The 16,488-nt window shown below is 43.9% G+C and overlaps 1 protein-coding gene across 2 annotated transcripts in view; it reads left to right on the top strand.

Moving 5' to 3' along the window:
* Positions 1 to 16,488, top strand: part of PSMB7 (proteasome 20S subunit beta 7) — a 59,733-nt gene that overhangs the window by 15,193 nt on the left and 28,052 nt on the right. For both annotated transcript variants that reach the window (XM_043566897.1, XM_043566896.1), the window contains exon 6: positions 14,983 to 15,041. In XM_043566897.1, coding sequence (XP_043422832.1) covers positions 14,983 to 15,041 — 59 coding nt within the window. The remainder of the gene's footprint in view (positions 1 to 14,982; positions 15,042 to 16,488) is intronic.

Here is a 16,488-nt window from a genome sequence, read left to right as displayed (position 1 = left end):
TACCTCTACAGATTCCCAAAGGGCATTTATTTGTTTTGCCTATTTTCGACTGCCTGTGTGCGGATTTTCTATCCTGCATATTAAAAACGGTATTTGCTGAAACCACTTTGTAGTATCAAAGGAAAAATTTAAAAATTATACAGTTTTACCATCCAAGACAGCATGCTTTTTATTTTTTTGATTTTTATTTTTTCCAATCCAAGTCCGTTGTGAAGAGGAACGCTTTAGCAGAGAATATAAAATAAAACATAGTTTTTGTACTGCCCTGGCTTGGTGTTTGTCATTTTTTAAGTTGCTTTTAGCCATCGTTCCCTTTGGAGCAGGGCTGGCTCGAGTCTCTCCCTATGGCGATGGCAGGTGCCGCACTGCCTTTCTTCCTAACCAGCCAGTTCTTCTGGCTTCCGGCTTCCAGTCGTTGCTGTCGTCTTCCCTCCCTCCCTTCTCCTTTCCTTAGTTCTTTTTTTTTTTTTTTTTTTTTTTTTTGAGAGGGTAGGGAGCTGGATGTTGAGAGAAAAACCCCGCAATGGCCAAAATTTGGTGGATCTTGTTTTAATTCATGTTACAGCAGGGGCAGGACATGGATTGAGGGTCCTGACACACTCCGCCCCCCACCCCCCAAACCCCCTCCCCCCTGGGCACAGTTGAAAAATTTGCATGCAACTTTTGTTTTTAATGTTTGTTGATTGCGTGAGAGAGAGAGGGAGTGAGAGAATCCCAAGCAGGCTCCACGCCATCAGTGTGGAGCCCGACACAGGACTTGAACTCATGAACTGTGGGATCGTGACCTCAGCTTAACTGATTGAGCCACTGAGGTGCCCCTGAAAAATTTGCGTGTAACTTTTGACTCCCTCAGCACTTAAGTACATAGTAGCCTATTGGTGACTGGGTAGCCTTGCTGATAACGTAAACAGTCCAGTAACACATATTTTGTATGTATTATGTACTGTGTTTTGTTTTTTGTTTGTTTTTTTTTTAAATTTTTTTTTCAACGTTTATTTATTTTTGGGACAGAGAGAGACAGAGCATGAACGGGGGAGGGGCAGAGAGAGAGGGAGACACAGAATTGGAAACAGGCTCCAGGCTCTGAGCCATCAGCCCAGAGCCCGAAGCGGGGCTCGAACTCACGGACCGCGAGATTGTGACCTGGCTGAAGTCGGACGCTTAACCGACTGCGCCACCCAGGCGCCCCTGTACTGTGTTCTTTTGATAGAGTAAGCTGGAGAAAATGTTATTAAGAAAATCCTAAAGAAGAGAAAATACATTTAAAGTGCTGCCCTGTATCAGAAAAAAATGCATGTCTAAGTGGACCCATACGGTTCAAACCTGTTGTTATTGGGGGTGAGCTATAAACCAAACGTCAAACTACAGACACAATAGAAGGCCTTCCTGAACGAGATGTCCCACGCAGCATTAGCATCCACTGTGGAACTGAGGCTTTTCCTAAGTGTAGCTTAAGTGAGAAAATGAATATTTCATGGAAATTCCCATGTTTTAGTTAAGTTACGAGTTTTTTATTGCGAGAAATAACAAAACTTTGTAATTAATCTTCTTTTTTTTTTTCTTCCCTGAATGATTTGACAGTAAGAGCTGGAAGCTACAAATTACCCGTAAGACAAGGGTGTCTAAATTTTGTCTACCCATGGGCTTGCATTGGCCACTAGCCAGGTGCCTGAAGGCTACTCTTAATTTACATGGAATAGAAGACACCTGTCTTGTCTTGTGCATCTTTAACATGTTGGCACAGCTTAGTGAGCACGGAGTCCAGGAGCCCCTCTCTGAGGTCTTGCTTTCCTCAGGATTTACTTGGGAGAAGAATGTATCCAGTTCCTTGAGGTGTGGCCCTTGGACAGCTTCTGTCCTAAAACCTGTTGTGGACGTGATGTTGACCGTAATGACAGCAACGTTCAGTCAGCAGCTTACCCGTTGCATTGCCGGCAGCTGTCGTGAGATGCTTTACTGATTGAATCTTTGCAACATTGTGAAGCGGTTACGATCGTCCCTGTCTCACAGGTGCAGAAATCGAGGCTCAGAGAGGTGTGCTCACGGTAGACAGCCAGGGTGTGCGTGAACTGGGATGGGGACCCCAGCCTCTGTGACTTTTCTCCCTTGGCCGTATTATTGCTGTGAATGGTGTGTGGCATGTGGTCCAGACCAAATGTGATTTGGTGCATTCTCAAAGAAGAGGAGAGGGCCCCTTAGGTTTTGTTTATTATTTTTTTTAAGAGAATAATTTGCAAGAGACTGCAGGTGATTGATTAGTGTGATTGTTGAAAGCCAGGCAGGATTCTTTGATTTTTCTTTATTAAGAAAGGGAAAAGGGTTTGGGTTGTATATTATTTTATAGACAAAATGGGGGCTCTTTTAATTCTCAGATTAATTAGCTTTTTCTTTTAACTTGCCAGCTTTTCTTTATTAGGCAAACTGAAATAGTGTCAGGAGAAGCTTGGGGACCATCTTTTGCTATTAGTTTGGCAGTGTTCCTTGTAGCGGCATTGGCAAGGTATATAAAATTTTTATTTTTGCCCACTTATTCACATAAGAATTAATATGAATACAATTTCAAGCATGACATTCCTGGAAATGAGGCCCTTGGACAATTTAGGAATACTAACTTAAGGAATAAACATTGGTATGCACCATTAGGGAAGACTTGGGGTCATTGCCAAGGCCATCCAGGTAAAATTTGATCTCTAGGTAAACTGGTTGTAGGATTTCCTAATTACTGGAATGTACCTCTCAAGCCCCAGTTTACAGAGCCCCCTAGTAATTAAAAAGATTTGGGACAGGGTAGTAAACGTACTGGATGTCTCACCTTGTGGGCAAAAAAAAACGAGTCTTAGAATTAACTTGGAACATCAGTAGGGAATTCAGACCTGCCATTTTCTCCGTATTTTTACACTAAAGTGCAACCTTTGTGCAGACATTTTGATATCTCCGCATGACTTGATTTTGAAAATTTTCCTGCTCTGGATCAAATTAGTGCACTGCAAGATGACAAATGTTTCTTCTTTTTTTACTTTTTTTATTAAAAAGAATTTTTTTTCTTCTTAACGTTTATTTATTATTGAGAGAGCATGAGTATGGGAGGGGCAGAGAGAGGTGGAGGCACAGAATCTGAAGCAGGCTGCAGGCTCTGAGCTGTCAGCACAGAGCCCGATGCGGGGCTCGAACTCAAAAACCGCGAGATCACGACCTGAGCCGAAGTTGGACCCTCAACCGACTGAGCCACCCAGGTGCCCCTACTTTTTAAAATTTTTTAAACTTTATTTATTTTGAGAGTGAGAGAAAGTGCAAGTGAGGGAGGGGCAGAGAGATAGAGAGAATGAGAGAGAGAATCCCAAGCGAGCTCCACACTGTCAGCATGGAGCCTGATGTGGGGCCCGAACTCACAAACTGTGAGATCATGGCCTGAGTCGTAGTGGGATACTTAACCAACCGAGCCACCCAGGTGCCCCAGCAGTTGTTGCTTCTGTGTTCATTTTCAACTCTTAAATCAGGTGTGGACTCAGCATCACCGCATGTGGTTCATAGGCCTACATAAAAGTCATTTTGGAGGCCGTGTGGACTTCATGGCTCCAGCATTGCTGGGGAGTCTTTTCCTAATAGTGTGGGCTGAGTGACTGTGTAGGGGTTCCACAAACATGAGTCTCTGTCAGTCCTAGACTGATGCTCAGACCCTGCTTTCCGCAGGTCAGGGGCTCTGCAGTGGACGGCACCCCATGCTGTTGGGGGCTTTGTCAGACAGGGACTTCTCAGAGCGGCATTTCTGTAAACCACCTGAGGCATAACCTAGAATCCTAGAGAAAGGCGGAGCCCCTGGCTCAGTCCTAGTCCTCCTTGTCCAGGGCTGCTCACCTAACCTTTCTGAACCCCAAGTCCCTCATTTCAAAAAAGAAACTGCTTTTTTTTTTTTTTTTTGACTTGGGAAGGTCCCAGGGTTATTGGGATGCTGCAGTGTCACGTTGTGTGTGAACACACTGTAAGAAACCATGTATTTTTCTGTGCATCTGGTGCTCTTGACATTGTTTTTCGAGGTAGTGTGGGAGTCCAGTTGGGCTCAGATCTAAGTCCGACATTTACTAGCTTTTGACCATGAGCATTGATTTCATCTGTAGAATGGGGGTTAGAGGAGCTCTCCCATGGGAAACCATACATAAAACATTCTTCGTAGCCCAGGGAAGGTGTTCAGTGCACGATATCTTGATTATTTTAGTGCTGATACATTCCCTGTGTGCAGTTCTGTACACTAAGATTTCTCTGGCAGTTTTCCTTGCTTCGATTAAGTACGGTGCATTTCAGAGGATTTAAAATGTACAATGCATGGATTTTATATTTTAACATTTGTGCTGCTGTGGAATACCAGGAAACGAAACCACTGGAAACCAAAGATTCACGGAAGTGGGATCATGCATCTTGATTCCTGGTTACTGTGAAGGTGGTATATGAAGCCAATAGATGGTGCCGTTATGTAAGAAAAAGAGACAAATGTTTACTTTTAAAATTCATCATGTTGTTGCAGGGGATGTTATCTAGCCAGCCCTCCGCAGCTCTTAATCTTTTCTAATTAAAGTGGACTTTGTTCTTGGTTCCGTGTAAGAAAATATTTAATGTCTCCTCTAGGTAAAATTGAATTAATACGTAGGGTGCTATTCCACCTGTTTTTTTCCTGCTCTGACATTTTACCGTCAAAGTCTTTTCTGACTTGAGTTCAGTCCTTCGTCTACCCCCAAGTCAAAGCCCTTGCCGGCAGTACTCTCAGAACAGTGAAATGCAGCCCTTGGAGTTTTAATTTCTTTGCTTTAAACCCTGCTGCAGAGAGAGTGAGGCTAACTAATTCATCTTTACCTGCTCTTGTTTCAGAAGTGGGCCAGAATTGGCCCTGCTACAGAAAAGGGCCTTTATTCTCTTATAACCTAGTGTTCGATGGTCTTTCACTTATGAGACAGACTAAGCGGAAAGGCATTTTATGCATTGGAACACTTTTCACTGTGGAGTTCATTAGAGCAGGGATTTGCTGTCAGCCGTATCTGTCATGACTAGCTGTGTGACTTTGGGTAGGTTCCTTCACTTGTCTGGACTTAGTTTTTTTCAGTCTATAAAATGGAGGTAAAACCAGCTCGTCCCCAGATGGACTATGTGAGAAAATACATGTAACGGTGCTTTGCGCATTTTTTCCACCCTGTAGGATTTCTTATTTGCGCACAGGCTCTGTGGACCAGATAAACCTTTCATGGTGATTCAGGCCGGGTGTGTCTTACAAATGATTAAACTCTGTGGTCCTTGGTCCTTGAGGGTCTGAGGGACATGAAAACTTGAGAAAGGCCTGCGAAGTGGGACAACCTGTAATTTGGGAAGTTGTTTTGAAACGTGGACCAGAGTGAAGGATGCCTGTGAAAGACCTGTCCGTTCGGACTGCCTTGAGCTCCTCCAGCAGGAGGGAGGAGTGGGTGCCCCGCGCCCACGGTGCTGAGTGAGCTTCGGTGTCCTGGGGGGGCCTAGTGCTGCGGGAGACTGAGTGAGAGAGGCCTGTTTTACGAGGATTTCATCCTCCGTCTTATCCCCGAAGCATAGGGTTAGGTGGCTTCTCTGCTGGAAGGAGAACCATTTCCATCCTCATACCGTGGCGTTTCTTAAAGATACATTAATGAAACTTTCACTTTTGAGGCCTGGATGCCCTGATTTTAGTCTTTTCTTAAGAATTCGTGTTTTTAGCCTGTCAGGTCAGTGAGATGTTGCAGTTGCAGTTATAAAAAAAAGTCCCTGTTTCCTTCAAGTGGCATTTTAAATTACTTAGAGTAAAATTTAACCCCTTTTTGACTATATCTAGAAAAGGAACTGCATTTTTTTGGGACATTAGTTTTTGAGTGAAAATGTCGGATGCTTTAAAAATCTATTTCTAAGCATATTAAATGGAATAATTTTTTTTTTTTATTCATTGGGAATAAAAGGTAGACTCTTTGACATTGAGGTACATTTGCTGATGAAAAGGAAGCATTCTATCCCCTCACGAGGGGTTTAAATGTAATACTCAGTGCTTACTCAGGAGTGAAAACATCAAATTAAACTGTTTATGCTGACAAAGGACAAATCTGGATTTCAGCAACCCATGCAAGATTGTCTGATTGCTTGGCCTGCCTCGCCTGGAAGCTTTTGGCCAGGACTTATAATGAAATGCACGCATACAATTAAACCATTTCAAGTCGGTGTCTTGGGTTTTCCCGAGCGATGTGAGGTGCTCCACTGCTCTCTAGTGGCTGAATGTGGTCCCCTAGCGCCAACATTGCTTTATATTCATAAATCAGCTCTTCATACATTGGCAGTGTTGGCCTCCAGAGCAGGCACTAACACCGGGAGACTAGTCCTTGTAGACAGGAACGGAGTGAAAAATGATCCCAACCCATGGGTCTGCGGAAAGCACCGAATTTTACCCGGGACGAGTAGCCAGTTGACAAACAATGAGCAAGTGTGAGTAAGCACTCTGTCTGGGAGATCTGACACTGATGGATTAGAATGTTCTGTGTGTTACTCTCTTATCGCTGCATACATCTTACACCTTGGCAGGCCACAGTGGCAAACAGGTCCTTGGGCACTTAAAACAGACCGCTCCTTAGCAGAAGGAGCAGCTTTTTTCCTGAAAAGCTCTGGTTAAATTGATTTGGGGGAAAAGCAGTAGAAATCCATTTCCGGCTGCCTGTCAGAACTTCGTGACTTTGAGAAAAGAAATTTTGAAGACCTCTGTTTCCATTAAAACTGCCAACCCTGGAACTTGTTGAGGATGATTGTATAAAATAGCTCCTGGAGGACGGGGACTTTGTCTCAGAGTAATTACAATAGCTAGTTTTTATTGGGCTTTTCCTGAGTGCCAGGCCTTCTGCTTTCTGTGTCCTTCAAGCTTCCCAGCCACGCAGTGAGGAAGATCCATTCTGCCGTCCTCTCCGTTGTACGTTGTACGGGGGTGGAAGCTAAGGCCGGGGCGGCGTGGCTGCCATACTTGCAGCTTTCGGGCGACAGTTGCACTGGGCTCGGAGTGATGGTGCGTCCTGGAGCAGCTTGGCCGCCTTGCGGGGCGGGGCTCTCAGCGCCTCAGTGATGTGCTGGGGCAGACGGTGAAGTGCCGGAATTGTGCCCCCTCCTGCACAGCAGTGTGCCCTCTGAGCCCTCTGCCTGGCGGGCTCCTGGGATGGTTTGTTTGAAGGAAGGAGGGGAAGTCGCCCTTCTGAAACGTGGAGCCACGAGACCTGGGCTTGAATCTTGGCTCCACTTCTTATTGACTGTATTGCTTTTGCCAGTTGAGCCTGTTTCCTTGCCTGTAAAGAGAGGAAATACCTACATCGCTTGAGTTCAGGGTCTGGGACCTAAAAGGCTCTCAGTAAATGCTTTCCCCTTTTCCCGTCTGGGATTTTGTGAGCATAGACCTTCTTAGAAAAAAGCCAAATTCTGCCTGCTGGCTTTCAGTTCCTTCTAAGAGTTGGACTTAGAGCATTGGGTTTTAGAAAATTCTTTCAGTCTTTAATTTCTTCAGCATGTCTAAAAACATAGATTCTAGAATTGCTGAGTTTGATTTCGTGCTTTAAAGAACACTATGAAAATAACATTTCATGGCTTTTCAACAAAATTCTTCTGCCCTCGAGCTCTGTCAGTTCAGGTGTTTTTGAATATACAGAACAGGTAAAAGTGATCGATAGTAAAATTTTCTTGATACCCTTCCTATTTTGTCCTGAATTCCTTCTGAAAAAGTGAAGGTCGCACTCACTGAAGTACTGATGTTGATAAGCTAAGATCAGAAATACCTTCAGAGGTTTTAGAAAATGGAGACTAATTTCATTGTTCTTTTTATTAAAAAAATTTTTTTGAATGGGCTTGTTTTAAAATAAATAGAACAGGTTCTTGAGTGGCATTGCTAAACAGTGAACGGCATCTGTTTAATCATTTAAAACATTTAACTAAAATTTCAATCCCATTTGAATTTCCAAGCAAAACTACACAAATTAACCATACTCAGATGTGTGCTAATCATTCTGCTGAAATCCGAAGAAAAAGCAATTTAGAAAGCATGCTTTTTTTGCAGTGGGGAGCTAAGAAAATATAGCCGTTTCCAGGCTTACTTGTTAATCTCGATTTCACGCGTTTGGTTTTGCTACGTAAGAGGCCACGTGGTGGAATGGAAGGAGCATCAGAACGATCTGGGTTCAAAATCCCAGATTTGCTGATCAGATTGGTTATGTGATGTGGGCAAGTTCCTCACCTCCTAGATTCTGTCTCCCCTTTTGTAAGATGGGACTACTCCGATCTGCCATGTCTGAAGAGCAGACAAAACCAACGGGACTGTGCTTTGAAATTTTTTAAACACTATGTGTACTGTGTTATTGTGGTCTGTTTAGTGATTTGTGTGCCACAGTGTAGACTTCTGGATAAGTGGGAGCTGGCTTGGGGCTGATCTGCTCAGAGGACTTCATGATAAAGATGCTTTTACCTTGAAGGCCGTACTAAGGAGGCCCTCCTCAGGACGGTGGTAGACACGGTGTGTATATTTGTTTGAGATGATTGATTGCTGTCGTTCCTTGGAAGTATTGACTCCTGCATGGATTGACCTTCAGGCCCCTGGACACAAATTTCAGGAATTAGCTGCATGCTGCTGCTCTTAGCATGATGGTGACAGCTGGCAAGATCTTGGGGTTTTTACTTTTGCTTTTGGCTTTTTCCATCCCTGTACCATGTCAAATTCTTACTTTCTCCAAGTTTATACCTTAAAAAAATTGTAAGTAATGTCTGGTCTTTTGAAGAAAAAAAAAATGTGAGTAAACAAAATAGTATCACTCAGATATAAGCATAATATTTTGACTTATATTTTTCTAGATTTGTGTAGTATGTGTCATAGAAGCTTCTGTGTTAACATTGCTTTGGAACATGTTTTTCCCCTCTTGAATATTTTATCATGGACATCTTATTGCCAAAAAAATATTGTGTTAATGACTGTATACATAATATTGTTTATTTTTTCCTATTGTCTGATTGTTTACCTCTAGTGTTTTGTTTTTTGTTCTTCTAATCTAAACAGTGATCTTTTTATATACATAGTTTGGGTACTTATCCATTTATTTCTTTAAAATAACTCTAGCAGTGGAATTGCTGGTGGAGATGTATAACTTTATCCTTTCTGATTGATGTTTCTAAGTTGCCTGATAAAAAAGTTCTATTCATTTTTGCTTCTACGAGTGTGTTAGATTTGCCTGTTTCACAACACCTTTGTCAGCCCTGGGTATTATTTTTTTAATCTTTGTTAAATGTAAAAGTCAAAAAAATGATTATTTAATTTAAATTCATATTTCTTTGATTACTAGTGAACTTGAACAGTGTTTCTAAATGTACAGGCCTGTCACATTTTTTCTTTTTTTGTCAACTGCTGTGTCCTTTTTTCTGTTGGCATATTGGTGTCCTTTATCTGTGAGCCCTTTTTATTTATTGATGCCCTACATGTTGCATATATTTTCCTGAGTTTCACAGCCTATATTTTACATTGTTTACAGAAGTTGGTCCCCCCCCCCCCGCCCCCAAACCAGTGGCCTGCTGTTAATAAGAGCAGATACTTCATTTTAAAAGATTGGCTGGAGGTGTGGCCCCTTGGCATTTTTGCCTGGGACCCCCTTCTCCTGGAGGTTAGCAGTGTGGATGGCCCCGCCCCCACTGTCATCTTGAAGCGGGTTAGGCCCCGACAGTCAGAGATGGGGAGCAGACCTGCTTTCCGGGACCCCACAGGGTATCTGTTGTGGGAGGAATTCTTTTAATGGCCACTAAACAGGAGCAGCCAGGGTGCAGTGGTACCCACCTGGTGGCTGCAGTGGATCAGGGAGCGCAGGGCAGTTCCTGGCCCCCTCAGGCGGAAGAGGGCTGCGTTCTGTATCCTTCCCCCATCCCTGTCTCCACAGCTTGGCTGCTGGGTGGTTTGGGAGTCCCAAGGGGTTGATCAGGGAGGAGGTGGGAGGTGAACTAGGGACATACGGTGGGTGCAGGAGGTGAGTCAGTGGATAGGGAGCCACCACTATGTCTTGCACCATTCTCTTTTCTCTTTCTTTCTTTCTTTCTTTTATTATTTATTATTTATTTATTTGGAGAGAGAGAGGGGGAGAGAGAGAATCCCAAGCAGACTCCTGCTTGTCCGCACAGAGCCCGAAGCGGGGCTCGATCTTACGACCGCAAGATCATGACTTCAGTTGCTGTCAAGAGTCGGACGCTTAACCAACTGAGCCACCCAGGTGCCCCGCACCATCGTCTTTCTAAAAGCTGGTCACTGATCGCACCTCGTTTTTCTGTTTTTTTTTTTTTTAATTTTTTTTTTTAACGTTTATTTATTTTTGAGACAGAGAGAGAGCATGAACGGGGGAGGGTCAGAGAGAAGGAGACACAGAATCTGAAACAGGCTCCAGGCTCTGAGCTGTCAGCACAGAACCCGACACGGGGCTCGAAGTCACGGACCGCGAGATCATGACCTGAGCCGAAGTCGGCCGCCTAACCGACTGAGCCACCCAGGCGCCCCTCGTTTTTCTGTTTTAAAGAGCTTCGTTCTGGAAGCAACACTGGCTACTCAGCAACTGTGGGTGGGCTGCAAAAGGCAGCCTTGGTGGAGGTTGCTAAGGAGCAGCTACATGGAGACTACGAATGAGACGGGCTGTCTAGTAAAATGCAGGAGCCCACGGAAGGCATTTTACCCCTGTGGTATCACAGAGGTTTGGACCAGACCAGGACATATAATATGACATGGTTTTGTGGGTGTAAAGCCTTTTTTTCCTTTTGAACACTGAACTTGCTTCACATCTGAGTTTGTCTTATATTCACCCCAGTATGGTAAATTAGGCAATAAATGTCTTTTCCACTTTATCAAGGCATTTATTGCTATCATCACTCCTTCAGGGCCAGCTCAGAGTTTTCCCCAGCTCCTTCATTTGGACAGGTGCCCTCAAATCAGCCTGGCTTAATTCAGCAGATTCTATTTAGTGCTTGCTGTGTGCCTGAGACTGCTAGGGATGGGGGTGCAGATACGAACCCTCGTGGTGGGGGTTGGTCAGGGAAAGCTTGTGGGAAGAAGCAGTCTCTCGGCTGGGGTTTGAAAGGTGACTAGGAATCCTATAGACCGTCAAGGGGGCAAAGGGCATAGCATGTGCCAAGGTGGGATTGGCTTGAAGTGGTATAATTTAGGAAATTATTATCAGTTTTATGTTGGTGGGATGTCAAGTGTATGTGTCAGGGCTGAGAAGGGGGTCGAGGGAGACAGAGACCCGATCGTGGAAGGTCGTGCACGTCTGCTCTGGTCAGTTGTGGTAGGAGAGGGTGACTGCCTCAGGTCACGCCTGAGACAGAGTCCTGCCGTGTGTTTATTCTGTAATGCCAGACAAGAAGCTTTACTGCTTTAGTGGGGTGACTGAATGGCATGACGTGATGCGTAGCCCATGGCGGGTGCTCAGTGTGCCCTGGTTTCTTCCTTCTTGGCTGCCTTCTCCTCCCTGCTGTTAGATAAGCTCTTTGAGGTCAGGCCTCACACCTCTTGCTCCTTGAGCCCATCCTGCATTTGTGGAAAGCATCCTCTCTCTGACCTGTGTTTCCTTCACCTGACATGCCTGCCGTCTGAAGCAGAGGCCCTCGTCTCCTGGCCTTTCTGTTCATGCATTCCTGAACGGGAAGCCAGGTACTTCTGACTAATTGTCTAAGGTGACCTTGGTTTTGGAATAGAAAAACCAGTGTAAATGCTCCTTAGAAGATCGTTTGCCTTGGTTTTGGATTTGGAAGTGCCACGTTTGGGTAGGTTGATGCTGAAATAATGGAATGTATCAGGGCATTACTGTGGCTTAAAAATGGGATATAATATTTAAACATTTTGTCGGTCCGTGGCTGCTATACTAGTGTGGCATTAGGTGATTTACTGTATATAGTTTTAAGTGGCATGGAAACAAGATCTAGGAAACCTGAGTGAAATTATTAAAGAATACTGGTCTCCTGGAGTTTACCATCTGTTTTTTCTTTTGAATGGCCAGCTTCCGTTCCTTCCCCCAGTTGCATTGCCTTGAAATTATGTGAGGATTTGCATCTTGTTCTCTGGCCACTTTGGGCAATTGCAGTCATTTTTGAAATTCTGACTTCAGTTTTCTAAATAGCCGACACACGTTCAGGGTTTCCTAGAAACCTGTTGACAAAAAGTCCACGGCTCTCCGTCTCCTAGCGCTTCCACGGATTTCTGAAAAGGGGGCGCCAGAGTCCTCCTTTCCTAAAAAGCTGGGAGCAGGAGCTAATTTGCAAGTGATTTAGAAATTGTTTTTAATGTTGAATTTCCCTTTCTTTTCAAGTTTATTTGGAGTCTGCTTATCTTTGATCTCCGGAGCAGCAGAATCAGGCAGTTTAGCAAGCTTCTGCCTTCCAGAAGACTTCTCCATACCATGCCTGTGCTCTGTAGGTTGGAGTGTGTGTGTTGGGGGCGTGGTGTGAAAGGGGAAGTGGAAATACAGCGGGATAAATACCCCCGTGTCCTTTCTACATTGACCTCACCTGCAGCTTCCAGCTCTTGAAAAAAAAGTCATCCTCTCTGATAATGTGAGAAGCATCCCCACACTGAAGAGACTCTTTTTTGGGCAACAGTTTAGACATAGTACATAATTTCTGCTTATAGAAATTTTGCCTGCAGCATTGTTCCCTAACAGGAAAAATAATATTTTTGATAAGGGAAGAATTATTACATTGAGAGGAAAGTACTTTTCATTCTTTAAAATATTAGATGAAGCTAAACAGAAGGAAATATATGTGCCCAGGAAAAATTAGAGTAAAATTAACCTGTTTATTATGGTGAACTGCCAAAGAAAGGGTGACCTGAGAGAAAAAGAACAGGGCTGGTAATTTTTAAGGAAAAATGTCTTTTAAGGTAAGCTTAAGCTTAGTTTTCTCTTATACAGTAATTGATTACAGTTTTCCACAAAGTTGTTAGCTTTTAGGTTCCCTGCCCTTCCCTGTCTTGTCCTAACGTTTATTTCAGGCCTCTGGTACATTTACCCGTAGCTCTTCAGAGGGAGATGCTTGAGCCAGATTGGATTAGGCAAGGCTGCTCTTGGGCACATTTGGTGTCTAGAAATGTTTTCTTCCGAGATTTTCTTATTTGCAGTTTTCTTGTTTCTTCATGAGAGCTGGCCTCTGTTTTCCGCACAGAACCAGCTTGTCTTTTTACTGAAGTCCAAGACTGGCTCTCACCTGGGCCTTAAAACTGGAGTTACTTTTTCTTCTTGATCCCTGAATCTCAGAGTAAATGAGTGACTCACAGAACGTTGGTGGACTTTGACTCTATTTTCAGGTTTTCAAGGACATGTTTATTAACGAAATTCAGAGGCTTGGCTTTGGTGAATTTGCTCTTGCTTATCTGCTGGTTTTATTTGGATGCACTGGTTTTATAGCTGTTTAATTTCTCTCCTTTCCAAAGGGCTTTTAATATCTCTTTAGATCCCCCCCCCTTTTTTTTAAGGAGAAAAAAAATGGTAAGAGGGGAGAATGGGGTTGCCTTTTGCTCCCAAGCCTAAATGAATAGTCATTGCTTGTAATACCGGTCTACACTTGACGCTTCCTACTGCTTTAGATGTGATGTATCCGGTGCTGGGAAGGTAATGATCCTCAACCACAGCAATATTCCATAACAGGAGTATCTGTCATATTCATCGGGATTACCATGTTCGTTGATTTGTGTCTGTAAATCTGCTGTTTCTACCCTTTAAATTTGATCTATAATTGGACCTCCTTAAATGGTTCAGATAAGGTAGTCTGTATTTTCTCAATGCAGCGTGGCTGTCAGCTTCTCCTTTTTCATTATACATTCAGCAGACTTGATAAAATCAGCAGGACACCTCATTTGAAACTGTTTAATCGCTGCCTTTTTCCTTTGCTAAAACCATTGAGGTGGTCAAGCGATGTACACAAATCATTTTAAATAGAAAATATGGTTTTCTCTGTGACCCAGCTAAATAGATAGTGTTATGCAAAACAAGTTAAAAAGTAATAAATGCCAAAAAAATCTTCTAATTGGAGTAAAAAATTGTGGGCAACTCTATCCTCTCTCCAAAAGTACAGTATCCTGAAATATTGCCAGGACTCTGTAAAGACAAGATGATGGTTTTCTAAAGATTCTCTGGTTTCTGAACAAAGCAAGTTTAAATTTTCAAATAGTGCTGAGCTGCCTTTTACATTCATTCAAAGGGGGCCCACGCTTATTTGTAATGCCTTTATATCCTACTTTTGTAGGGAGAATTTGCTGTCTGTTAATATCTATGCAGCATAACCTTTCAGCCATTTGCTATTGTGATAATAAATTTTTGTTTCTTTGTCTGTCATTTTGTCTACTCAGCTGTTACTCTTCAAAGTGCGAACTAAAAATAATAGCTCCAAATAAATGCCACATAATAAAGTGTTTTACAGTTGAAGCCGGAATAACCTGGTGGCTGCGGCTCGCAGGCCTATTACCACTGCCGGTGCTGTGGTTTCTTCCCCGTGTGTCAAGGTGACTCTACCAGGGCCAGCTCATTAAAACAATCTATTCTTTCTAACTGGCCTGGTATTTAGCGCTGTACCCAGCAGCCTGCCAAGGCACAGTTGTGGAGCACAGGTCTCAACAGCGTAGGATGTATGAAATTATGTGCCATTCACTTTTCTGAAAAAATACAAATTCCCCATAACCTCATTTTCATGCTTCAGCGTTTTATTGTGAATAATTTACAATTACTCCTGTCAGTGGTGGATGTTGGGCCAGTTGCGGGCTTACCCGAGATAGTGGTAAGTGTGACTTCAGGCTTTTGAAGAGCATTGTTTACCTGGTTTATGTGGCCCTGTAGGATTAATATTTACACCGCGCTTGAGTGGGACGCTGGGCGTATTTTGCCATTTTTGCTGCCCCAAAGTAAACTCGACATGGAGAAGCTGGGAGTTGGTAAATACACTAAAAATGCATCTTTTTTCTTTCAGGTTCTGGTTCCTTGGCAGCAATGGCTGTGTTTGAAGATAAGTTTAGGCCAGATATGGAGGTATGTCGGTCCCTGCAGTTTTCTTCTCTTTCACGTGTTTTTCCAGTTGTATGTTGGACATTTACAGATCGGTTGCCAATTCCTCCAGAGCTCCTATAGCACTGCTGTTAGCTGGAACGCTCTTCGGCGCAGATAAGCATATTTGCTGAGAAGACAGGTTGGTTGCGAGAGCCTCGTTTTGGAGTGGCCCTGCCGTGCCCTCCCTCAGGCTTGGGGAGCCAGCACCCCTCAGCTATTTGCTCTGGCCTCTGGGCTGTCCGGGAGTCTTCTTGGCTGTAGATGCTGCTGCACCGTGGAATGTTTTTGTGTGCACTCAGCTTTCTGTGTTACGGTATCTTAAAATGACAAGTTTTTTTGTTTGTTTGTTTGTTTGTTTGTCTTCTCACCGAGAACAGAGAAACTGTGTATATCTTTGCATGTCACACAGACCTGGTCTGAAAATGGAGGCCGCTTAAAAAGTCCCTATAGATGGTTCTGCATCTGCCAGAAGATGGGGACAAGATCGCGTGTGTAGTGGACCATGCTCAGAGGGTGATCAGGCTCTGGTGTCTCTAATATATTTTTAGGAGGTTCCGTATTATATTTTCTTTGGTGGTGGGGGAGGGTGGTACCTTCTGAATGGCATTCCACCTGTCTGCCTTAGTGATAGATGTACCCACCATTAAGCAACTTCCCTGTCTCCCAGACCTCCAAGAACAAACCCACAGGTCTTCCATTGTCCCTTTCGAAGGAGTGTTCCGTATGCTTGTGTGCATGAGACCGCATTATTCCTCCACTGTGCTTTGTCTCTGCCGCTCAGCCAGCTTGTGGGCACAGAGGTCCTGAAGGCAGCCTTCACTACCTGCTCTTGGTCTGTTGATAGTTGTTAATTTTGTGATAGGGAGTAGCAACTTGTTTTCGACAATTTAGTAGGCTCTTTATACCCTCTTCTTTAATAGGTAGGCATCTGCCGTTTCTGCCTTCACAATATTGTTTTCTTTAGATACCAGAAGATGTCTCTGGGAGTTGCTTTTTTTTTTTTTTTTTTAATTTTTTTTTTTCAACGTTTATTTATTTTTGGGACAGAGAGAGACAGAGCACGAACGGGGGAGGGGCAGAGAGAGAGGGAGACACAGAATCGGAAACAGGCTCCAGGCTCCGAGCCATCAGCCCAGAGCCCGACGCGGGGCTCGAACTCACGGACCGTGAGATCGTGACCTGGCTGAAGTCGGACGCTTAACCGACTGCGCCACCCAGGCGCCCCTGGGAGTTGCTTTTTGACAATGCTTTATGCCTAATCATCTTCGGAGAAGATTGCATGTTAAAACTTTTTGATTTTTCCACCAGCTCATTGTCATCAGAGCACCAGCTGTCATTGGAACCCTGAAGCTCTCTCTCTGCCCTTTAGGTTTGGGCCAAGTGCCCTGAGAGCCAGAGGATGTAGGGTTATGGATGCTGCCCAAGCAGG

Source organism: Prionailurus bengalensis, chromosome D4, assembly GCF_016509475.1.
Source record: "Prionailurus bengalensis isolate Pbe53 chromosome D4, Fcat_Pben_1.1_paternal_pri, whole genome shotgun sequence".
Lineage (NCBI taxonomy): Eukaryota > Metazoa > Chordata > Mammalia > Carnivora > Felidae > Prionailurus > Prionailurus bengalensis.
Note: the sequence above shows the minus strand (reverse complement) of the source record. Positions and strands in the feature narration are given on the sequence as shown.